This window comes from Eumetopias jubatus, unplaced genomic scaffold (assembly GCF_037043125.1).
Source record: "Eumetopias jubatus isolate StellerSeaLion01/CBP00866 unplaced genomic scaffold, mEumJub1_p1.0 scaffold_4, whole genome shotgun sequence".
Taxonomy (NCBI): domain Eukaryota; kingdom Metazoa; phylum Chordata; class Mammalia; order Carnivora; family Otariidae; genus Eumetopias; species Eumetopias jubatus.
In genome coordinates this window covers 45,793,951-45,821,083 of record NW_028274810.1, presented here as the reverse complement: position 1 = coordinate 45,821,083, position 27,133 = coordinate 45,793,951, and the positions used below count along the sequence as shown (strand labels likewise).

At 31.9% G+C, this 27,133-nt stretch overlaps 1 protein-coding gene and 1 non-coding gene across 2 annotated transcripts in view; both read right to left on the bottom strand.

The window, feature by feature from the left end:
* LRRIQ3 (leucine rich repeats and IQ motif containing 3) overlaps nucleotides 1–27,133 on the bottom strand; it is a 202,775-nt gene that overhangs the window by 168,167 nt on the left and 7,475 nt on the right. The window contains exons 2-3 of the mRNA XM_028102548.2: nucleotides 7,944–8,192; nucleotides 4,608–4,931 (exon numbers count right to left, since the gene is read on the bottom strand). Of these exons, the coding sequence (XP_027958349.2) occupies nucleotides 4,608–4,931; nucleotides 7,944–8,192 (573 nt within the window). The remainder of the gene's footprint in view (nucleotides 1–4,607; nucleotides 4,932–7,943; nucleotides 8,193–27,133) is intronic.
* LOC114208531 (U6 spliceosomal RNA) lies at nucleotides 6,262–6,369 on the bottom strand. Its single transcript, XR_003609042.1, has one exon. It is a non-coding gene; the product is annotated as a U6 spliceosomal RNA (small nuclear RNA).

Genomic DNA, 27,133 nt, shown 5'->3' with positions numbered 1-27,133 from the left:
TATATATACTTTCAAATGTAATCACTGTTCAACTGATTTTCTATTCTTCATCAAATGTCAATGTATAGATAGATAGATACATTTAGATATACTTAGAACATATTATAAATATGTTCTGCAACATACTTTTTTATTTCCTATGTACTTGTACTTTTCTAACACCTGCAGAGCTCATCTCTTTTAAATTTTACATAATTTATCTGCCCTAATACTCATGTCATGAAGCATTTTTTAAAAATTTTTATCTATCCATTTAAGTATTTTGTAACCTACAACTAGATATCGTTTCTCAATCACTTCTTTCAGCATGTTAAAAAAAATCAGGATATAATGATTATTTCAACATGCCATGTCACCAAATTAAGAATTTATTATTTTTATCCACTTCCACTAATATTCCAAATTGTCCTTTAAGGCACTGAAAAAAAAAAAAACCTACTTCCCAATGGACTAACTCAAATATGGAAAACCTGAAAAAAATTAGAGATCCATTATCTTTTAAAAGAAAACAAGTATTTTTAATCAACAAAATCTTCAAGAACTAAAAAATGAAAATAGCAAGATGGAAGAATATAAGATTAAATTAAAATATCAATTGTATTTCTATATATTAGTAACAAACAATCCAAAAATGAATTTAAGAAAATAATTCCAATCACAATATCAAAATGAATAAAATACATAGAAATAGGGGCGCCTGGGTGGTTCAGTTGTTAAGTCTCTTCCTTCAGCTCAGGTCGTGCTTCTCCCTCTCCCACTCCCCCTGCTTGTGTTCCTTCTCTCACTGTGTCTCTCTGTCAAATAAATAAATAAAATCTTAAAAAAAATACATAGAAATAAATTTATTTTATTTTATTTTATTATGTTATGTTAGTCACCATACAATACATCATTAGTTTTTTTGTTTTTGTTTTTGTTTTATGATTTTATTTATTTGACAGAGAGAAAGAGAGAGAGAGCACAAGCAGGGGGAGGGAGAAACAGGCTTCCTGATGAGCAGGGAGCCCAATGTGGGACTCGATCCCAGGACACTGGGATCATGACCTGAGCTGAAGGCAGACGTTTAACTGACTGAGCCACCCAGGCACCCACATCATTAGTTTTTGATGTAGTGATCCATGATTCATTGTTTTCATATAATACCCAGTGCTCCATGCAGAACGTGCCCTCCTTAATACCCATCCCCCCACCCCCCTCCCCTCTAAAACCCTCAGTTTGTTTCTCAGAGTCCATAGTCTCTCATGGTTCATCTCTCCCTCCGATTTCCCCCCCTTCATTTTTCGCTTCCTTCTCCTAATGTCCTCCATGCTATTTCTTATGTTCCACAAATAAGTGAAACCATATGATAATTGACTTTCTCTGCTTGACTTATTTCACTTAGCATAATCTCCTCCAGTCCCATCCATGTTGATGTAAAAGTTGGGTATTCATCCTTTCTGATGGCTGAGTAATATTCCATTGTATATATGGACCACATCTTCCTTATCCATTCATCTGTTGAAGGGCATGTCAGCTCTTTCCACATTTTGGCTATTGCAGACATTGCTGCTATGAACATTGGGGTGCATATGGCCCTTCTTTTCACTACATCTGTGTCTTTGGGGTAAATACCCAGGAGTGCAATTGCTGGGTCATAGGGTAGTTCTATTTTTAATTTTTTGAGGCACCTCCACACTGTTTTCCAAAGTGGCTGTACCAACTTGCATTCCCACCAACAGTGTAAGAAGGTTCCCCTTTCTCCACAACCTCTCCAACATTTGTTGTTTCTTGCCCTGTCAATTTTTGCCATTCTAACTGCTGTAAGGTGGTATCTCAATGTGGTTTTGATTTGAATTTCCCTGATGGCTAAAGATGATGAACATTTTTTCATGTGTCTGTTAGCTATTTGTATGTCTTCTTTCTATGTCTTCTTTGGAGAAGTGTCTGTTCATGTCTTCTGTCCATTTTTTGACTGTCCGTTTTTTGTGTGTTGAGTTTGAGAAGTTCTTTATAGATCTTGGATATCAGCCCTTTGTAGTGTCATTTGCAAAAATCTTCCCCCATTCTGTGGTTTACCTCTTTGTTTTGTTGACTGTTTCCTTTGCTGTGCAGAAGCTTTTTATCTTGACGAAGTCCCAAAAGTTCATTTTTGCTTTTGTTTCACTAGCCTTTGGAGATGAATCTTGAAAGAAGTGACTGTGGCCGATGTCAAAGAGGTTACTGCCTATGTTCTCCTCTAGGATTTTGATGGATTCCTATCTCACGTTGAGGTCTTTCATCCATTTTGAGTCTATCTTTGTGTATGGTGTTAGAGAATGGTTGAGTTTCATTCTTCTGTATATAGACACCCAATTTTCCCAACATAATTTATTGAAGAGACTGTCTTTTTTCCATTGCATATTTTTTCCTGCTTTGTCAAAGATTATTTGACCATAGAGTTGAGGGTCCATATCTGGGTTCTCTATTCTGTTCCATTGGTCTATATGTCTGTTTTTGTGCCAGTACCATGCTGTCTTGGTGATCACTGCTTTATAAAAAACTTGAAATTGGGCAACATGATGCCCCCAGCTTTGTTTTTCTTTTTCAACATTTCCTTGGCAATTCGGGGTCTTTTCTGATTCCATACAAATTTTAGGGTTGTTTGTTCCAGCGCTTTGAAAAATGTCATTGGAATTTTGATCTGGATGGCATTAAATTTATAACTGCAAAACTTGCACAATGAAAACTATAAAACAATGTTGAGAGAATTAAAGAATATCTAAATAAATTGAGAGATAGTTCACATTCAAGAATGAAAGTTCTCACTACCGTAAAGATGGCAATCTCCACAAATTGATTTATAAATTCAATGGAATCTTTATCACTATCGCAGAAGGAATCATTGCAGAAATTGACAAGCTGATCCTAAAATTCATTTGTAAATGCAAGGGTTTGTATATATGCATACATATATACAATCCACTCAGTAGCCAAAGCAATATTGAAAAAAAAAGAGCAAAGTTGGAGGACTCACACTTCCCTATTTCAAAACTTAACTACAAAGCACCTACAATAATCAGACTGTGTGCTACTGACATAAGGATAAAATATATAGACCATTGGAATATAATTGAGAATCCAGAAATTAACCTTACATTTTATGGCCAATTGATTTCTGACAAAGATATCTAGACAATTCACCTGGGAAAGAATAATCTTTTCAACAAATGGGGCTGCTGTAATTGAGTATCTCACATGCAAAAAAAATGAAATTAGACCCTTACTTTACACCACACATAAAAATTCATTCAAAATGAAACACAGTCTAAATTTCAACAAAATTATGAAACTTCTAGGAAAAAACAAAAAATTTTGTGACATTAGGCAGATTTCTTAGATACAACACCAAAAGCATGATCCATAAAAGAAAAAATTCATAACCTGGATGTCTGAAAACTCAAAATTTTTCTGCTCTAAAAGAGAACATCAAGAAAATGAAAAGATGAGCTAGAGGCTGAGAAAAAAATATTTGCAATACATATATCTGATAAAGGATTTATATCCATTTAGCTACTCTTACAACACAATAAGACAAACAACCCACTTTCAAAATGAGCAAAAAATTTGTAGAGACATTTGACAAATGTCTGTGTGTAATTGATAAGCAGATGGAAAATGCTTATCACCATTACTCATTAGGGAAATAAAAATTAAAACCAAAATAAAATACCACTTTATACTTACTAGAATATCTATAGTGTAAAATACAAAAAGTACTAATTGTTTGAAAGGACATACAGAAACTAAAACCCTCATGCATTTTTGGTTTCTACTGTTTAGAAAGTAATTTAGTTTTTCACAAAATTAAGCATAAACTTACCATACATACCCGCAATTGCACTCCTAAGAATCTACCCAAGAAAAATGAAAACATATGTCCACACAAAAACATGTAAGAAGTAGCTGTTCATAACAGTATCATTCATAATAGCAAAAACTGAAAATAATCTAAACGTCCTTCAACTGATGAATGAATAAAAAAATGTAGTATATTCATATAATGGAAAATTACTCAGCAAAAAAAGTAATTAACTACTGATAAATGCTACAACATAAATGAGCCTCAAACACATCACACTAAGCAAACAAAGGCAGCTGAATAAGACTGTGTATTGTATGACTTGATTCATATAAAATGTTTAGAAAAGCAAATGTATAGAAACGGAAACCAAACCAATAGTACCTAAGAGGTTGGGAGTCAAGATTAACTACAAAAGGAAAGAGGGAAACTTTTGGAATGGTGGAAATTTCTAACACTGGAATGTGGAGATGGTTATACAGCACCATTAATATACTAAAATCATTAAATCACATATATAAAATGAGTGAAGTTTACAGTATATAAGCTATACATCCTCAAACCTATTAAAACATCATGGAAATCAAAAACTATATTTGTTTCTCCACAATTTGATATTTTTATGCTCAGCATTTTTTATGCAGTAGGCATATAAGCTTCTATAAATTCTCAGATATAAGATATTACTAATGTGTTCACTAGTTTATGAAATTTTAGATAAATGATACAGTATATATTAGTTCATATAACTTAGGTTTATCTGAAATGAAACTCTAATGAATCCAATTACCTTTTTCAAAGCAGGGCAGAAATTAAAGAAAAGTCGGTGGCTATATGCTTTGAATCTTTCAGGAAGATGCCAGTTCTGAATTATTTCTTCATCAGAAATCACGTGATGATCCAGTGCTTTGAGAGGCCATATACTGTTGACAAGAACATGTCTATATCCTTTTTTAAGGCTCACTGGACAATCGAACATAGTGAGGGCAATGAGACTTGGACAGGCAGATAACATACATATATTCTTTAACTTTGCAAACCCATTGTCATGAAGATAGAGGAGTTTTAGTTTCTTCAATCCACTCCAAAATTTGGTATCTGGTAGACTCTTTATCTGAAATATTATTAATAATAACATCTTAAATACAAATATTAATTTTCTATAAGTTACATGGAAAATGGAAAAACATTCAACATCTTCTAAAATTCAGTATTTTCCAAAATGGCAAATTTCTCATTAATAAGCCAAAAAAGAATCTCTAATTATCCAATAGTGACTGGTGTAAAAACATAATACACTGTTCATCTAGATTATGTTATCATTGTTAGTATAATTAAATGAATAGACATATATACTTTGTTCAGTAAAAATTCCTTTGTCATAGGCCAATTCTAAAATTTTCTAAACATAAAGAATTAAGGAGCCATATAAATCAATGTGATACACCACATTAAAAAAAATGAAGGATAAAAGTCATATGATCATATCAATAGACAGAGAAAAGGAATTTGACAAAATTCAACATTTATTCATGATAAAAACTCTCAACAAGTAGGTACAGAGGGAATGTACCTCAAAATAATAAAGGCCATATATGACAAGCCCACAGCTAACATCATATTCAATGATGAAAATTGAAAGCTTTTCCTCTAAGATCAGGAACAAGGCAAAGATGTCCACTCTTTCCACTTTTATTCAACACAATATTAAAAGTGCCAGCCAGAGTAATTAATCAAGGAAAAGAAACAAAAGGCATGCAAATCAGAAAGGAAGTAACAAAACTGTCAGCGTTTGCAGATGACATATGATATACAGATAATCCTAAAGACTTCACCAAAAAAATCTTAAAACTAACAAATCAATTAAAGTTCCAGGATACAAAATCAATATACAAATATCTGCTGCATTTCTATACACTAATATTAAGCTATAAGAAAAATTAAGAACACAATCCCATTTAAAATTACAGCAAAAAGAGAAAATACCTAGGATGAATTTAACCAAGGAGGTGAAAGATCTGCACACTGAAAACTATGAGACATGGATAAAAGAAGGAGGAAGAGACAAATAAATGAAAAGATATTCCATGCTCTGGATTGAGAGAAAAAAATGTTAAAATAATACTACCCAAAACAATCTACATATTCAGTGTAATCCCTTCTAAATTCCAAAGGCATTTTTCACAGAAATAGAAAAAAGAATCCCAAAATGTATATGGAAACACAGAAGACCCCAAATAGCCAAAGCAATCCTGAAAGAGAATAAAGCTGGAGGCATCATGCACCCTGATTTTTAAACTATATTACAAACGTATAGTAATCAAAATGTTATGGTATTGGCATAAAAACAGACACAGAGATCAATGTAACAGAACTCAGAGACCAGAAATAAACACATGTATAGATGGTCAGTTGATTTATGATGGTGTCAAGAATATACAATGAGGAAAGGGCAGTGTCTTCACAAATTTGCATATCATCCTTGCACAGGAACCATGCTAATCTTCTCCGTATCATTCCATTTTTAGTATATATGCTGCCAAAGCAAGCATAAGGGCAGTCTCTTCAATAAATGGTGTTGGGAAAACTGGACAGCAACATGTAAAAAAAAAAAAAAAAGTCGTAAAACTGGGCCTCTATCTCACACCATACACAAAAATTAGTTCAAAATGGATTAAAGTCTAAAACCTAAGACCTGAAACTATAAAACTCCTAAAAGAAAACATAGGTAGTACACTCCTTCACAATAGCTTTGGTGGTGATTTTTGGTTTTGACACCAAAGCAAAAGACACAAAGGCAAAAATACATCAGGTAAAAATACATCAAATGAAGAAGCTTCTGCACAGCAAAGGAAATCATCAAAAAAAAAAAAAAAAAAAAAGAAAAGGCAAGCTACTGAATGGAAGAAAATATTTGCAAATCATATATGTAATAAGGGGATAATATCCAAAATATATAAAGAACTCATACAAGCCAATACCAAAATAAAATCCAATTAAAAAATGGGCAGTGAATCTGAATAGACATTTCCTAAAGAAAACATCCAGATGACCAACATGGTACATGAAGAGATCACTATCAATAATCAAAACAAACAGGGAAATACAAATCAAAACCACAATGAGATATCATGTCACACCTGCTAGAATGGCCATTGTCCAAAGGACAGGAAATAAGTATTTGCAAGGATGTGGAGGAAAGGGAACCCTTATGCACTGTTAATGGGAATGTAAATTGGTACAATCACTGTGGAAAACAGTATGGAGGTTCCTCAGAAAAATAAAAATAAAACTACCATATGATCCAACAATTCTACTTCTTAATATTTATCTGAAGACAAGGAAAACAATACTATAGTTATGTCCTTTGGACAATGGCCATGCTAGAATGGCCATTGTCCAAAGGACAGGAAATAAGTATTTGCAAGGATGTGGAGGAAAGGGAACCCTTATGCACTGTTAATGGGAATGTAAATTGGTACAATCACTGTGGAAAACAGTATGGAGGTTCCTCAGAAAAATAAAAATAAAACTACCATATGATCCAACAATTCTACTTCTTAATATTTATCTGAAGACAAGGAAAAATATTCATTCTAACATCATTTACAATAGCCAAGACATGTAAGCAGCCTAAGTGTCTACAGATGGAGGAATGAATAAAGAAATTGTGCTATATATATATATATATATATATATATATATATAATCATCATGTTGTAGAGGAATTTAATATGTTATATGTCAATTACATCATTAAAAAAATTTAAAAGTCCAGAGAATTTTTAATCCAGACTATTAAGAAATAAAATATACCAAATCATACAGTTTTTACATATTTCTAACACAAAATTTTGTTTAAATTTAAAAATTTTTAAAGTAATCTTCACATCCAATGTGGGGGTCAAACTCATGATCCAAAGATCAAGAATCACTTGCTCTACCGACTGAGCCGGGCAGGCACCCCTTAAATTTTAAATTTTGTATTTATATATATTCTATTTATTTTTAAATTTTTGTTTATATTTTATATAAAAAATTGGGAGGTATATTGGGATACATAGCATAAGTGTTTTTAAATATTAATTTCATTTATATGCAAATATCTAAAATGTCTATTGCTTACCTGATTTCCATGGAGATCAAGTTTGACTAATTTTATACAACTCTGAAGTGGATGAATATCTGTAATAAAATTGTTTGAGAAGATGCATACTCTAAGAGAGATACAGGATTGCAAATTTTCCATAGATTTTAAATGAAGACCACTGAACTTCACAAAAACAAAATCTTTTTGATCTTCTATCATGTTTTCATTATAGTGACTCCATTCTTCATGACTGGTAAGCTCTTCTGTTATTGTTCCATGAAACATCTAGAAAAAATGGGAAATAGCTTAGAAAAGGTTTTTTCAACTTCCAAAAATAAATTTGAGAACAAACAAAAAATCTGCTAATAGCCAGTGAGAATACAATGGGTAAAAAAGTTAAAAAAATAATCTAATTTGTAAGTGAAATCTAAAAAAAAAATAAAGAAACAAAAAAAGCAGAATCAAACCTATAAATCAGAGAATAAACTGATAGTTGCCAGACAATAGCGGGTTGGGCAAAGTGGGTGAAGGGGAGAAGGAGATACAGGCCTCCAGTTATGGAATGAGTAAGTATAGGAATAAAAGACACAGCATAAGGAATATAGTCAATGATATCGTAATAGTGATGTAATGGTACAGAGAAGCTACATATGTGGTGAACATAGCATAATGTATAAAATTGTTAAATCACTAAATTGTATACCGGAAACTAATGTAACACCATGTACCCACTATACTCAAAAAATTTTCAAAAAAATTAATTCCTATAAAACCTTCTAATTCAAAGCATTTTGAAAGTATGAAATTTATATAACTACAAATCAAAAATGTTATCATTGCCCCTGCCAATCAACTAATCAGTAAAAGGAAAAAAAATTTTCCTTTTTCCTAGAGTACTTAGAGAACATGGAATTTGGTGAAACAGTTAAGAGAAAAACATCTAGGCAAGAAAACTAAAACAAAGAAAATTACACCTTTTTATACCTTGTATAATAATTCTGGTTAAAACATTCTGCTAAATAAAGAAATGCACTGAATGATAAACTTCCAAGTCAGGATAGTGCTAACATTTGTGTAAGAGGTTGAAAAATGTAGCTAAATGAAATTAAGGCACAATACAGGATTTCAACTGTTACAAATTTCTTAAAAAGACAATTTGCAATCACATTATTTATTTCTATGTTCAATTCAACTAGGTAATTAAGATCTGGATTTCTAACAGTTTTAAAATTTGATTAATTTTATGTAAAATTTCTGGATCAAGCTCTTTAATTTTACATACTATTTCTCATATATTTGAAATTTCCCTTACTGTAGGTAATTTTAGCTTTCACAAAGCACAGTCATCCAGTGATAGTTTAGAAGAGAATATCTGAACTCAAGTGGCCTATCTGAGAGCATTTAGTAAGATTAACTATCTTCCCTATTGGAAGAATCTCTCCCATGTGGGAGTAAACTAGGTTAGCATAATCCAAGTAAAAATAAATGTGGAAATCCAGATAAACCCTTACACTCTTCCAAGAGATTAGCTACTTTTTATATCCTACCCAAGGCCTAGACTGTAATCCTCAAACTCTTAAGTACCATCTAAGGAATTAAACAGAAAGCAGATTCCTAGGTCTCATACCATATCTACATTATCAAGAGTCTCTGGGCTGAGGGCCAAGGAATATGTAACTGAGCATACACCTGAGTAAGTCATGGACATCTTGAGAAAAATTAGTCTAAATTACAAGTAAAACAGTCTTCCAAATATAAAGACCCTCATATGAAATAAAACAGATGTGAATGAATCTTTACAAACTTACCAAGCTCTGTAAGTCCTGAAATGAAAGGCAATGTATAAATGTATCCCATCATTTGGACTTCTTATTTAGAAAAGAGCTTAAGTCTTTCCTCAGGCTCTCCTTTGAAAAACCTATTTTTTCCATTTTGGCCTAATACAGGCAAACTCTGGTTTATAACAGGGGTTTATGAAAGACCATATCTCAGGCATAAATCAGGATGTTTCAAGACGCTTAATGACTGACCCACCCAGGTGCCCCTAGACTTTATTTTTTAGAGCTATTTAGATCAATATTTACAATTGGTAAGACATGTAAGCAGCCTAAGTGTCTACCAATGGAGGAATGAATAAAGAAATGAAAAATTTAAAGTACACAGAGATCCCATATACATCCTCATTGTCAGTTCCCCCTATTAAAATCTTGCATTAGCGTTGTATATTTGTTTAATTAATGATCCAATCTTAATGATTAACTAATTATTATTAACTAATACATTATTACTAACTAAAGTTAAAGTGTTTTAGATCATAGCTCATAGCAAAATATCTGGACAAACAAAACACATCAACATGGAACAGTGGAGAGATCCCATTTCCTCACATAAAGCTGAAGCTGACTATGTTTTTTGTCAATGCACTGGTACACGTGTGTACGTGTGTGTGTGTGTGTGTGTGTGTGTAGACAGTGGCATATAGATAAACTATTCTTTCAAGCATTCATTGTTCAAACAGATTATTCCATCTCTAATAGTTTATTTTGATATTTCTTTATTTCTTTGTAGAAGATATAATCTTCCTAGCATTTATTTTCACGGATTCTAAATAGTGTTACTAACTATAATTACTGTCTATAAACTTATCACAAGCAATGAAAGATTTTTATTTTAAACTCTTTTGTATTAATGTGATTCATATGTCACTTGAACATGATGTCAATAATCTACCACTGGTATTACTCAAAATTAGAATTTTTTTTCTATTTCCTTCACTGATCTCGGACATAATAGATAATCTGATTATAATGAAAGGTTCTGCAATTATTTAAGCATTCTATCTTCAGCTATTAATCAATCTTGTTACTCTGTGAAGTTCACAGAGTGTTTTGTGAAGTTAAGTGATACTGATACATAAGATAACATTGCCCCCTTCCTCAAAATGCTTAAGTATGTTCCAAATAAGTTTTTAATAATACCTAGTGAGTTAGTGTGATTAGTATTACTGCCTCACTTGAAAACTTTTTCTTGCAGATAAGACTTATAGTCTGAAGGAGAAGAGAATTATTAGGTCACACAAATCCAAATTGGAGATAATCTTCATGATAGTACTTAATTGAATATCTTCTTATTCATTTTGGACAACTACTTCCCAGTTTTATTTAAAAAGATGCCAATTACAGACATATAAAAAATCTTCTGCAATATTAAATACCAAAATGATTAGGGAACTAAAATTTCATGGCTTCAGAATTTTAAAAATATCTAGGTTGCCTAATTATTTTATGTTTAAATGCAAATTCCATGAAAACAATAAAATTAACTCTGTGATGAAGTAAAATATAATTGTTGAAATATTAACTTTTTAATTCAATAATTAGAATTCTAAACAGTTAACAATAATGGATTCTTAGTTAATGAAATATGCTGAACTTTGCTATGCTGAACTCTGCTATTTAAGGATGTTATATTTACTTCTCTCTTGGTGTAACCCTCTTCAGCAAATCATTGTCTAATTAACTCTTAGTCATTTACATTCCTGTACCATGCCTACATGGCCAATTTAGAAATTATATGTTTATATGTTATATAATTTAATTGTTGTCTTTCCAATTAAATTACATACACCCTGATGTCAGGGCACTTGTTCTGTAGTTTTCATAATTTAGCCTGAGACCTAGAACTGAATCATGTTTCAATAAATATGGCTACTTTTTACTTTCCTCAGAGAAATAGTAAATTTAGAGGAATAAAAAAATTAAGATTTCTATTCCTGAATAATCAATGGGTCAAAGAAGAAATCAAAGTGAAATTAAAAAAAAAAAATGGAAACAATTGAAAATAGAAACACAACATACCAACACTTATAGAATGCAGCAAAAGCAATTCTAACCAGAAATTTTATGGTGATCAATGCATACATTTTAAAAAATCTTAAGAAAGCTAACTTCTTACCTCTAGGAACTAGAGAAAAAAACAACAAACTACACCCAACTTAGCAGAAGGAAAAAAATAAAAAAGATCAGAGCAAAAATAAATGAAATAAAAGAAAACAATAAAAGATCAACAAAACTAAGGTTTGGGTTTTGAAAGAATAAACAAAATTGGCCACCTTTAGCTAGATTTAACAACAACAACAACCACCAAAAAAACTTGAGAGGACCTAAATAAATAAAGTTAGAAATAAAAGAGAAGACATTGTAACTGATATCAAATAAATACAAAGAATCATGAGAATACTATGAATAATGATACACCAACAAATTGAAAAACCTAGGAGAAATGGATAAATTCCTAGAAACATACAGTCTACTAAGACTTATTCATGAAGAAAAAGAACATCTAAACAGACTAATTACTAGTAAGGAGCTTGAATCAATAATTAAAAACCTCCCAACAAAGAAAAGGTCAGCCACAGAGAGCTTAATTGGCAAATTCTATCAAACATTTAAAGAAGAATGAAGGCCAGTCCTCAAACTCTTCCAAAAAGGTGAACAAGAGAAAACACTTCCATATTATTTTACAAGGCCATCATTACCCTGATACCTAAGCCATATAAGGATACTAAATCCTGTATGAATATACATGCAAAAATTCTGAACAAAATCTAGCAAATCAAATTCAACAGCATTTAAAAAAAATCATATACCATGATCAAGTGGGATTCATCCCTGGGATGTAAGAATGGTTCAACACCACAAATCAATCATTGCAATATATCTTATTAATGGTATAAAAGACAAAAATCATAGGATCATCTCAATAGATGTAGAAAAAGCATGTGATAAATCAAATCCTTCCATAATGAAAACTCTAAACAAAGAGGGTATAAAAGGATTACAATTCAACATAACAAAGGCCATATATGGTAAGTCAAAAGCTAACATCATATTCAAAGGTGAAAGGTTGAAAGCTCTTCCTCTAGGATCAGGAAAAAAGCAAAGGTACCCACTCTCACCATTCCTATTCAACATAAGACTAGAAATCCTAACTAGAGTGATCAGCTAAGAAAAAGAAACAAAAGGAATCTAAATCAGAAAGGAAGAAGTAAATTTTCTGTTTGCAGATAACATGATATTACATATAGAACATCCTCAAGATTCCATGAAAATTGTTAGAATAAACAAATTCAATAAAGATGAGGGCACAAAATAAACATACAAAAGTCAGTTTCATTTTATATATACTAACAATGAGGTACCTGAAAAAGAAATAAAGAAACCAATCCTCTTATAATAGCATCAAAAAGAATAAAGTACTTAGGAATAAATATAATCAAGGACGTAAAAGATCTATACACTGAAATCTAGAAGACATCAATTAAAGACACAAATGGAAAGATCCTGTATTCAGGAATAGTTAATACTCAAATGTCCATTCTATCCTAAGCTATCTATAGATTCAATGCAATTCTTATTAAAATTGAAATGGCACTTTTCAAAGAAATAGGAAAAATAATCCTAAAATGCATATGCGACCAACAACAACCCAAGAAACTCAACTAGGCAAAACAATCTTGAAAAAGAAAATGAAGCTGGAGGGCTCACACTTCCTGACTTGAAAACATATTACAAATCCACATTAATCAAAACAGTATGGTACTGGCATAAAAACAGGCACACAGACCAATTTAAAAGAATAGAGAGCCCAGAAATAAACCTACCCATATATGGTCAACTAGTATTTGACAAGAGAACAAAGAATACTCAATGGGGAAAGGACCATATCTTCAATAAATGGTGTTGAGAAAATTGGATATTCACTGGAAAAATAATTAAATCTGACCTCTTACACCACTTATAAAAATATCTCAAAATTAACTCAAAAAATTAAATCAAAAGCCTTAAATATAAGACGGGGAATCATAAAATTCCTAGGAAAAAACATAAGGAAGAAGCTCCTTGACATTGGTCTTGGCAATGATTGTGGGATATGACACCAAAAGCAAAGGCAACAAAAGCAAAAATCAGCAAGTAGGGCTACATCACACTAAGAAGCTTCTGCACAGAAAAGAAACAATAAACAGAATGAAGAGGCAAACTATGGAATGGGAGAAAATATTTGCAATTAATCTAATAAGTGGTAGATATTCAAATATAAAGGGAACTCATACACATCAGTAGCAATAATCATCATCATCACCACCATCATCATCTAATTTTAAAATAGGCAGAGGCCTTGAACAGATTTTTTTTTCCCAAAAGAGATATATAAATGCCAACATATATAAGAAGGTGATCAACATCACTAATCATCAGGGAAACGCAAACAAAATCATAATGAGATACTACCCCATACCTGGTAGAATTTCTATATTCAAAAAGACAAAAAAAAAGACAAGAAATAGCACTGGGGAAGATGTGGAGAAGAGGGAACAAACCCTTGTGCACTGTTGGTAAGGATGTGAACTGATATAGCCCTATGGAAAATAGTATGGAGGTTCATCAAAAAATTAAAAATGGGACTACCATATGATCTAGCAATTCCACTTCTGGGTTTATATCCAAAGGAAATGAAATAATTATCTTGAAGAGATATCTGCACTTCCCATGTTCATTACAGCATTATTTATGACAGCCAAAGTATGGAAACAACCTAAGTGCCCACTGACAGATGAACAGTTAAAAAATGTAATGAATGTAATACTTACAGATATATTTTACACAGTACATACATACATGCACAATGGAATAATGTTCAGCCATGAGAAAGAAGGAAATCCTGCCATTTTCTATAATATAGATGGATTTTAAAGGGTAAGTTAAATAAGTCAGAGAAAGACAAATACTGTATGATCTCACTTAATGTGAAATCTAAAAAAGTTGAACTCATTTAAACAGAGTAAACTGTTGGTTATCAGGAGTGGCCAAAATGGGGTACAGGAAATGGGGAGGTATCAGTTAAAGATTATGGACTTCCAGATATAAGATGAACAAGTTCTAGCGATATAACATACAACATGGTAACTACAGTTAGCAATACTATATTGTATATTTTGTACTTGAAAGCTGTTGAGAGTAGTACATCCTAAATATTCTCATAACAAAATAAATAAATAAATAGTAATTATATGAGGTGACAGATGTGTTAACTAAGCTTATTGTGATTAGCATTTTGCAATATACATGTGTATCAATTTATCATACTGTACACATTAAATACAACGTTATATGTCAATTATATCTCAATAAATCTGGAAAAAAGACTAATAAGTACAAAGGACAAAGTATCTCTCATCTAGATTGAGAACTATTTTGAATTCCTTAAAATCTTTCCCTTTGAATTCTCTACCACCAATATCCAAATTCCTACAAAAAAGAATGTATATTTTTCATTTATTTATGCTGCATAACAAAGCACCCCAAAATCTATTGGCTTAAAACAACTACCATTTATTTTCTCTCATGATTCTGTAGATTGATTTGATTCAACTAGGCAGTTCTTTTCCAAGTGATATTAACTCTAGATTCAGTCTTGTAGGGCTCATCTAAACAGACACCTCCAAGATGACTACTTTACATTTCTGATACACTGGCAAGAACACTGATGGTAGGTTCAGGTGGCATGCTAGGATGTATGGGTCTCTCTCACCATACCATCCCAGGTTCTCTCCACCTACACCAACCTTCACTACGTCATTCTCTCACATGTCTATTTGTGTGTCTCCGTAGTAGTATAGCAAGATTTTCTCCACGGTTGACTCAGAGCCAAAAAAGTATAAAAGTAGAACCTGTCAGGCCTTCTGAAGGGTAAGCCCAACTGGCACAGCTTTACTTCAAACCACATTCTACTGGTTAAAGGAAGTTGGTTTGATTTTTGAACTTATTTTTGAGCTTATAAGGTAGTTAGAAAAAAAAGAAACAAATATAAGTTGTTCTGAGCTTGGTGACCTCAAGCAAGTTATATACCCTCAGTTGTTATGTATCCAACTTACATGCCTCAGTTTCCTCACCTATAAAATGAGGATCGCAATAGTACTAAATGGAAATAATTGCTATGGAGACTAAATGAGTTGGCATAAAGACTTTAGAATAGTGTCTGGCACATAACAAGCACTATAAATAAGTGTTACTAAAATAAAGCTAGCTCAATTAACAACTCAAGATAGAATGCAGTCTTCAAAAAATAAATTAAGGCACTTTTGGTTTCTGGTCCAGCATATAAGGAGTTTAGAAGTTGTCACACCATTCTAATAAATAAAAAGATGAACAAAATGAAAAATCAGCAACTCTTCTTAGATTCATCAGAAAAGTGAGGGTACAAGGAAAACCACTGAATCAAAAATCAGAGACATAGCAGGTGGATACAAAGATCCATAAGTTACTGGAGCAGAAACTCACCAGCAGAAACCTGTGCCAGGGTAGGAAACTATGACTGACAAGTAACTAGAGGCTAAGTATTGACAACTCAGATTTAGAAACTCCAGTCCTTGTCCTTTTGTGAGATAAACATCCAGGAGCCCTACCAGGTCCTCAGAGTGAATACTGGAGAAAAATCTGCTCAGGCACCTGACAGAGAGAAAAGGAATAATTCTGAAATACAATAGACCACCCTGTTCTTAACAAGGCCTGCCCTCAAGAGAATATATTTAACACACAAATAAACAACTGAGGTTTTACCAGAGCCTAACTGACAGGGAAGTAGGAAAAGATCCAACTATATCTCCATCAAGCCTTACATTTGGGAGAAAGGAAGTACACAATTCCAGCCCACTCAGGCCATCTTGTCCCACCTAAGGTGTAGGAAGGCCAAGAAATACTTGTGAAATTCACAGCCTAGGAAGCACAGCCTCACAGGAACTGAGACCTATCCACAACTACCACCACACCACACACTATTTTACTGGAGTTCTTTTTACCATTACATGATGTCTGGCTTTCAATAAAAAAAAATTACAAGGCATACTAAAAGACAGCATACAGCAAGCATAAGAACCAGGTTCAGATACTACAGGGATGTTGGAATAATCAGACTGAGAATTTAAAACAACTATGATTAATATGCTAAGGACTCTAAAGGAAAAAATAGACAACAAACAAGAAAAGACAGTGTAAAAAGAAAGATAAAAATTTTTAAAAAGAATCAAAAGAAATGTTAGAGATCCAAACCACTGTAACAGAAATTATTAATACCTTTGATGGCCTCTTTAGTAGACTGGACATGCCGAAGGAAAGAATCTCTGAGCTTGGGAATATGTTAAGAGAAACTTTCAAAACCAAAAATCAAAGAGAAAAAAAAATCACTGAGAAAAGCTAAACAGGATATTCCAGAACTGTGAGACAACTACAAAAAGTATAACATACATAATAGAAATACCAGAATGAGATGAAAGTGATATAGAAAAAAAAGAAATATTTAAAATAGTAATGATGGAAGAATTTCTGCAAATTAATGTCAGACACCAACCCTCTGATACAAGAAGCTCAGAAAACACCAAACAGAATTAAGGCAAAAAACAAGAAACAACAAAACAAAACAAAACACCAATGGGGAAACACCTTACCCATAGAGGAGCAAAAATCAGGATTATATCCAACTTCTCCTAAGAAACCATACAAGCAAGGAGAGGATGGAGTGAAATATTTACTGTCAAGAAAAAATAACTTACTAATATAAAAATCTATTCCCTGTGAAATTGTCTTTTAAAAAGTGGATTAAAAATAAAGACTCTCAGACAAACAAAAATTGAGGCAATTTGTTGCCAATAGACCTGCCTTACAAGAAATGTTAAAAGCAGTTTGTTAGAAAGAAAATAATATAATTCAGAAACTCAGATCTACATAAAGAAAGGAAGAGTAGTGGGGAAGAAGCAAGTGAAGGTAAAATAAAAAGCTTTTATTCTTCCTGTTCTTAGTTTATCTAATGGGTAACAGTTTGCTCAAATACTAATGGCAAAACTGTATTTGATTATCTGTGTATATATATGTATATTTATACATGCATATAAATAAAATGAATGGCAGCAATGATGTAAGAACAAGAGGGAGGAATTAGAAATATCTTGTTCATAAAAGATATTTACACCACACGTGAAGTAGTATATGTTATTTGAGAGCAGACCTGAGTTATTACAATCTCAAGGGCAACTAATAAAAAAATGAAAAAAAGAGAAAATAAATATGCTGAGATAAGATAGAAAATGAAATCATTTACAATGCTCAATTAAACCACAAAAGGCAGAAAGGAGTTGAAGACTAAAATTGGAACAAAAACAAGAGCAATGAATAGAAAACAGAAACAAATATAGTAGATATTAATCCAACTATAGAAATAATTGCTTTAAACATCAGTTGTCAAAGCATCAACACAAAGATATCGTGGATCAAAGAGTGGATCAAAAAAACATGTCAACTATATGTTGTCTGGGAATTGTACTTTAAATGTACAGACATATATAAATTAAAAGTAAAGTGATAAAGGCGAATTCTACCAAATATTCAAACAATTAATACCAATCCTTCCTATACTCTTCTAAAAAAAGAGAGGAGAAAACATTCCCAAACTCATTTTATGTGGTAAGCATTATCCTGATACCAAAATTAGAAAAGGACACTACAAAAAACAGTCATAGACCAGTATCCCTGATGAACACAGATGCAAAAATCCTCTACAGGATATAAGCAAATCAAGTTCAACAATGCATTAAAAGGATCATACACCATAATGAAGTGGGATTTATGCCTGCGAATAAAGGATAGATCAAAATCCACAATTATACACCACATTAACCAAATGAAGGATAAAAATCATATGATCATCTTGACAGCTACAGAAAAAGCACCTGACAAAATTCAACATTCATTCATGATAAACTCAGTATTTCAACAAAGGGTATAGATGGAAAGCAACAACATAATAAAGGCCATATATGACAAACTCACAGATAACATCATACACAACAGTAAAAACTAAAGCTTTTCCTCTAAGATCAGGAACAAGACAAGGATGCCCACTCTCACCATTTTTATTCAACATAGTATTAGAAAGTCCAGAGAGCAATTAGACAAGAAAAAGAAATAAAAAGCATCCGAATTGGAAAGAAGAAGTAAACCTGTCACTATTTGCAGATCACATATTATATACAGAAAACTCTAGAGACTCCACCAAACAAAACAAAACAAAACAAAAAAACTCTCTGAATAGAGGAATTCAGTATAGTTGCAGGGAACAAAACCAACAAAAATTGGTTGTGTTCCTCTACACTAATAATCAACTATCAGAAAGAGAATTTAATAAAATAGTCCTATTTACAATTGTGTCAAAAAGAATAAAATACCTAGGAATAATTTAGCAATGGAAGGAAAAGACCCGTACACTGAAATTAATTAATTAATTAATTAAATTGAAGAAGAGACAAATAAATGGAAAGCTATTCCATGCTCATGAAATGGAAGAATTAACATTGTTAAATTCCCATACTACCCAAAGCAATCTACATATGCACTGCAATTCCTAGCTAATTTTCAATGGCATTTTTTACAAAAATATAACAAACAATCCTAAATTTGTATAAAACCACAAAAACCCTAAATAGCCAAAGCAATCTTGAGAAAGAACAAAGCTGGAGGCATTATGCTCCTTAATTTAAAACTGCATTACAAAGCTATAGTAATCAAACAGTATGGCATTGGCATAAAAAATATAGTTAAATGCAACAGAACAGAGAGACCAGAAATAAACCCACACATAGATGGTCAATTGATTTATAACATAAGAGCCAAGAATATACAACGGGGAAAGGAAAGTCTCCTCAATAAATTGTGTTGGGAAAACTGGACAGCAACATGCAAAAGAATAAAACTGGACCACTATCTTACACTATACACAAAAATTAACTCAAAATAGATTAAAGAATTGAACTTAAAACCTAAACTCCTAAAAGAAAATAGGCAGTACACTCTTTACAAGGAGCCTTGGTGGTGATTTTTGGTTTTGACACAAAAAGCAAAGGATGCAAAAGCAAAAATACATCAGGTAAAAATACATCAAACTAAAGAAGATACAAGCTACTGAATGGAAGAAAATATTTGCAAATCATATATGTAACAAGGGAATAATATCCAAAATATATAAAGAACTCATAAACTCAATACCAAAATAAAATCCAATTAAAAAACGGGCAGTGAATTTGAAGAGACGTTTCCTAAAGAAGACATCCAGATGGCCAATATGGTACATGAAGAGATGCTCACTATCAATAATCATCAAAGAAATACAAATCAAACCCACAATCAATCAGAATAGGCTGAATCCAAGAATTTCTTAAATGAGTTTCTTCTTGTGAATTAGCCAGTGTAGACAGCCACAACATTTCACAATAAATTTCAATAAACTGTTTCAAAAAAAAACCACAATGAGATATCATTTCACACCTGCTAGAATGGCCATTGTCCAAAGGACAGGAAATAACAACTGTTTGCAAGGATGTGGAGGAAAGGGAACCCTTATGCACTGTTAATGGGAATGTAAATTGGTACAATCACTGTGGAAAACAGTATGGAGGTTCCTCAGAAAAATAAAAATAAAACTACCATATGATCCAACAATTCTACTTCTCAATATTTATCTGAAGACAAGGAAAACACTGACTCAAAAAAATATATGTACCCCTCATATTCATTCTAGCATCATTTACAATAGCCAAGACATGTAAGCAGTCTAAGTGTCCACTGACAGATAAATGGATAAAGAAAATGTGGTATATACATAAAATGGAATATTATTCAGCCATAAGAAAGAATGAAATCCTGCTATTTGCAACAACATAGATGGACCCTGAGGGCATTACACCAAGCGAAATAAATCAGACAAAGAAAGACAAATGCTGAATGATCTCACTCATATATGGAATTCGAAGACAAAAACAAAACAAAACAAAAAACTCAAGCTCATAGGTATGAACAGATTGGTGGTGCACAGAGGCAGGGGTAGGGGTTGGCAAAAGAGGACAAGGGATCAAACAGTACCAATTTTTAGTTATAAAATAAATAGGTCATGAGGAGGTAATGCACAGCCTGATGCCTTTGGTTAATAATATTGTATTGCATATTTGAGAGTTGCTAGAGAGTACATCTTAAAAGTTCTCATCACGTGAAAAAAAAATTTTTGTAAATACATATGGTGAGGGATGTTAACTAGACTTACTGGGCTCATCATTTCACAATATATACAAATACTAATCATTATGTTGTATATCTGGAGCAAATATGATATTATGTCAATTATACCCTAATTAAAAAGTATAATAAAAATGATGGATATGAAAAAAGTATATATAGATATCATGTAATATCAAAAAATCCTTAATATCTTAAACAGTGTAATTAAACTATTTAATATAGTCAATAGAATACTATCAAAGCATTAAAACTGATATTGTAGAATAGTTAACAACATGAAAAGCTGTCGATAAATAAGTCATTGTTTTTGTTTAAAAATATTTTTCACTAAAAAAAGAAATATTTTCACTGAATTGTACAGTTTAAAGGGGTGAGTTTTATGGTATGTGAATTAATTTTCAATTAAAAATATTCATTGTTCTGTGGCATACAAAAAAGGTAAAAAAAAAAAAAAAGTTAAGTAATGGAGAAAGATATACCGTGCTAACATTAATCAAAAGAAAGCTAGAGAAGATTTAATAGTTCAGACAGAGCATATTTCATAGCAAGGAAAATTATCAGGCATAAATTATCCTTACATAATGATAAAGAGACAATTCTATAAGAAGACATAACAATCCTTATTGTGCATGTGTCTAAAAACAGCATTAACACCTGAGGCAAAACTGAGAGAAATGAAAAGGACTCACGGATGAATCCACTATTGGATTTAGAAACTTCAACATCCCTCTAACAGAAATGGATAGATCCAGCAGGCAGAAAATCAGTAAGGACACAGCTACAGTCCACAATACCACTGGTCAACTGGATAACTGACACTACTATTCATCCAACAACAGAAGATTATACATTCTTCTCAAATTTACATGGAATATTTGCCAAGATAGAACATAATCTCGGCCATAAAAACATACCTTAACAAAATTTAAAAGAATAGAAAGCATACAATGTCTGTCTCAGAACACAGTGGAATTAAACTAGATATCAAAAAAAGAAAGATAGCTGGAAAATATCAAAATACAGGGAGATTAAACAATGTATTTCAAAATAACATATGGCTCAAAGATAAATTTAAAAATATTTTTAGCTAAATGAAAATGCACCTTATCAAAATTTGTGGGTTGCAGCGAAAGCAGTGCTTAGAGAGTAATCTACAGCATTGAATTCACATATTAGAAAAGAAGATATAAAATCAATAATTTAAGTTTCCACCTTGGGAAACTAAATCAAGAAGCGCTAATTAAATCCAAAGTAGGCAGAAGAAAAATAAATCAGTAATAAATATATTTTCAGTAAGTATGTTTATAAAGAATTATTATAATCCTTGATTATATTCTCAAATATTTGGGGATGGGAGCATTTTGTCATTCTCTCATCCCATGACTCTCTATAAATATCTAGAAATTCTATAAATGTTAACTTTAACCAGATCATGTGAAGGGTCTTTTACAATGAAAAACAACAAACTCTTTACTTGTTTTTCAGGTCTTAAGTGAGAGGGGAAAAAAGTGTCTCCAAAAACTCTGTGGTTCCTACAAAATATATTTCTTATCTGCTAGGTCATTCAGAGTTAATGAAATGTTTAAATACTGAATCTCATCCCAGGTGCCTGCAAACATATTTTTGGTTACTACCAACTGATCTTTGTTTGTTTGTTTGTTTTTTAAAGATTTGATTTATTTATTTGACAGAGACAGACACAGAAAGAGAGGGAACACAAGCAGGGGGAGTGGGAGAGGGAGAAGGAGGCTCCCCGCGGAGCAGGGAGCCCTATGCTGGGCTTGATCCCAGGACCCCAGGATCATGACCTGAGCCAAAGGCAGACGCTTAACGACTGAGCCCCCCAGGTACCCCAATCTGTGTTATAGACTTTAATTTTTAAGCCATTCTCAACTGATTTTTTTTAGCTGGTGATATGAATTCTAAAATAATCTTAAAATCAGTCTTATATTAAAGTAGGATCATTTATATTTGTGTTCTCTATTGCATCAATATTCATCTCCATTGATAGTATTTATTTGCCAACATATAAACAACCTTAATGTTAAAAGACATTCTAGGGCAGAACACTATTATATGAGATCAAGTTATTGCTATCCAAAGGAAAGACTAATATACAGTTAGTAAGTTATAAGATTAAATGTAGTACACTATATTTCCATTTTTTTAAGAACTAGCATTCTACATTCAGAATATAAGGTATTTTTCAGTTATTCGAACTATTCAATTAAATAGTCTGTCACGTAGCCCAATCAGTTTGAATCATGCAACATTTAATTTTATTTCTTATTCTTTATTGCACATCAGTATAACTAGAATAACACAAATTATCAGGCCCCATTAGTCTACCTATTGAATCTTATCTCTGCAGCTATAGGGCCAGATGATTACACCACTAAGGGAAGCTGAAAACCACTGCAATTGGTTTTCAATACACATACTTAAAAGCCTGTGTACCAAGTACGGCCAATTTTAAAAATGACAAAGAGGAATCCAGGCACTTTTGTTCCTTTTAGATTTTTGATAATTTTACAATTACTTTGTAAAATACACATATAAATGTGTGTATCATCAAGTTCAAATAATAATATAATGTTCAAAAGGCAAATTTAAGTATAGCAACACATAAAGCATCAGGACTCCAATTGCAATTTCAAAAAAGTCCTATAGTTCAAAAGAAATCAGTATCATTGTCAGTAAACCTAGTTTGTATCGACTACAGTACTAATTTTAAAATTATCATATATTTTTAATCACACTGTAAAAACCATGTCTTCATAAACTATAATGTACATCAACTATAAGTCTCATCTTTATTCTCAACTTTTTTCATTTAAAAAAATTGGTGGTAAACACATGAAGGGTAACTAAATGAGGTTATAATTAATGAATATCTAAGTTAAAAATTGAAAAGTAAACATTTTGTATGTTTATTTCCTTTTCAAATAGATATTTAACAAATATTTTAAAGATATTTTCAAAAATTTGTTTTGCTGTGTCATTGACCTCTGGGCATCACACTCAGTCACTGAAATTTTAAATGATAGGTATACAAATACATTATTATTTTAAGTAAAGAGTATATTAAAATTTAATATTTGGCTTGGTGATCTATGTTATAGTAACTTATTTTGTAAGCATTAGTTATAGCATTATTACGTAGGTTGAATTCTGGACACTAGACTCCAGAATTACCACAAACTTTGCTAAGATTCTGCAAATGAAATAAAGTCATGAAAAAAGGGGAAAAATAAAGGTTTATTTTTCAAAAATCTAACTGTAGGAAATATAGCTAGGAATATTTTATATCTATTGTGGTTGCAAACTACTTTTAGTTTAGAATGTCTGCAGTATATTTAAGCCCATCATAAACACTGCAATTATTTTTTTAAGAAATACTTTTTATTTGGTCAAATAATTCATTGAGTCAATACTGTTTTGATGAAGACTTGCCATGATTTTACATCACACATAAACTGTACTTTAAAAATTAAGGAGAAGAGTTATAGTAAACAATTAGAATATTATATATCTCCTGGCAAATTAAAATGGAATCTAGTTGGTTTGTAAGTTTATATAAAAAACACTGATTCCTTAAAACATTACATTTTGATGGTATAGACCACATATTTCATATAACATAAAAAGTCATTTGGAACAATGAATCAAAGATGCACTTGTAATCAAGACATCTTAATTTCTGTCCTTTACATGTATTCACTTTCTAAAATTTAGAAGGCTGTATATTTCTGTTCAAAAATTTTTAAAAAGCTTTTGTGAAAACACCAGTTTTCAACTTTAATTTTATTCCATGCTTGTAGACTGTAAAACTATAAGCTTGAAAAAAATTAAAGGGTGATGAGCCAGAAGATGGATATAAAACAATAAAAACTAATTTAAAAAATCTAGAAAAATATCTGCATAGAAATCAACACCGCTTAAGAAATCATTTAAGAAGAGAGTGGAATAAAATATTTAAAATACTGAGAGAAAAAGGAAAACCCACCAACCTAGAATTCTGTACCCTGTGAAATTATCTTTCAAAATAAAGGAGAAACACTTTCATAGAGAAACACTGAGGAAATTTATTGCCAGTATGCCTACCTAATAGAAATGTTAAAAGAAATTCTTTAGAGAAGAGGAATATAATATAGTTCAGAAACTCAGATCTATAGAAAGCAAGGAAGATCACTGGGAAAGAAATAGTGTACATAAAATAAAAATTTTTTATTTTTCTTATTTTTAATTGATCTAACACATGAAAGTTTGTCAAATTAGTAATAGCAGATGATATAAGCGATTATCTAAGTTTATGCATGTCATACATAAATGAATGATTACATATAAGTGAAATTAAAGCACCAAATATATAAGAAAAGAATTAAGTTTATTTTCTAATTATAATTTTATTATAATTATAATAAAATTTTCTAATTTTCTAATTATACTTACACTACCTGGGAAGGCGCAGAGTTTTATTTGAAAATGGAACTGAATTAGTTATAAATGTGGATTGCAAACTTTTGAGCAACCAACTAAAAAGGTGAAATAAGAACCATAACCAATATGCTATGAAAGGAGGGGTGCCTGGGTGGCTTAGTCATTAAGCGTCTGCCTTCCGCTCAGGTCATGATCCCAGGGTCCTGGGATCCAGCCCCGCATCGGACTCCCTGCTTGGCGGGAAGCCTGCTTCTCCCTCTCCCACTTCCCCTGCTTGTGTTCCCTCTCTCTGTATGTCTTGCTCTGTCAAATAAATAAATAAAATCTTTTAAAAAAAATGCTATGAAAGGAAAGAAAATGGAATCATATACAATGCTTGTCTAAAACCACATAAGCCATAAAAAGAGTGAGACAGAAGATAAAAACAAAGAATAATGGCAACAAATAGAAAACAACAATGGATATCGCAAATATTAATCCAAATATATCAATAATCATTATGAATGTCAAGGTCCAAATGAACCAATTAAGAGAGATTATCAGATGATATTAAAAAAAATGTCCAATTATATGTTGTCCACAAGAAACCCAGTTTAAAGGTAAAGACATATAAAGTGATAGAGAAAGATATACCATGCAGACACCAATCAAAAGAAAGCAGGAGTAGCTATATTAACTTTAAACAGAGCAGTCCAAAGCAAGAGAAGTTATCAGGATAAAGAATGGCATAACAGGGACGCCTGGTGGCTCAGTTTGTTAAACATCTGCCTTCAGCTCAGGTCATAATCTCAGGGTCCTGGGATGGAGCCCCACATCAGGCTCCCTGCAGATCAGGGAGCCTGCTTCTCCCTCTCCCACTCCCCCCTACTTGGGCTCACTCTTTCTCTCTCTATCTCTGTCAAAAAAAAAAAAAAAAAGAATGGCATTACATAATAAGAATAGGGTCATTTCTCTAAAAACACATACCAACCGATAAAGTTTATGCACCTAAGAGAAGTGAAGCAAAACTGATAGAACTGCTAGAAACAGATGAATCCACTGTCACAGCTGGAGACTTCAACCCCACTATCAGAAAATGAACATATCTAACAGACAGAAAATCAGTAAGAACATAGTTAAACACAACAACACCATCAATCAACAGAATATAATTGACATCTACAGACGACTTTATCCAACAACCACTGAATGTATATTCATCAAAAGCTCATATAAATATTTACCAAGATAGGCCACATTCTGGGCCTAAAATACAACTTAACAGATTTAAAAGAACAGAAATTATACAATGTCTGCCCTGGATCACAACAGAATTAAACTACACATCAGTAACAGAAAGATAGCTGGAATACCCCCAAATATGTGGAGATTAAACAACACATTTCTAAGAAATACATGGGCCAAAGATCTCAAGAGAAATTTAAAAATATTTTGAACTAAATGAAAATAAAAATACAACTTATCAAAATGTGTGGGATGTAGCAAAAGCAGTCCTTAGAGGGAAATTTACAGCATTGAATGCATATATCATAAAAGAAGAAAAATCTAAAAGCAATAATCTAAACCTCCACCTTAGGAAACTAGAAAAAAAAAAGAGCAAATCAAATCCAAAGTAAGCATAAGTAAAGAAATAATAAAAATTACAGGAGAAATTAATGAAATTGAAAA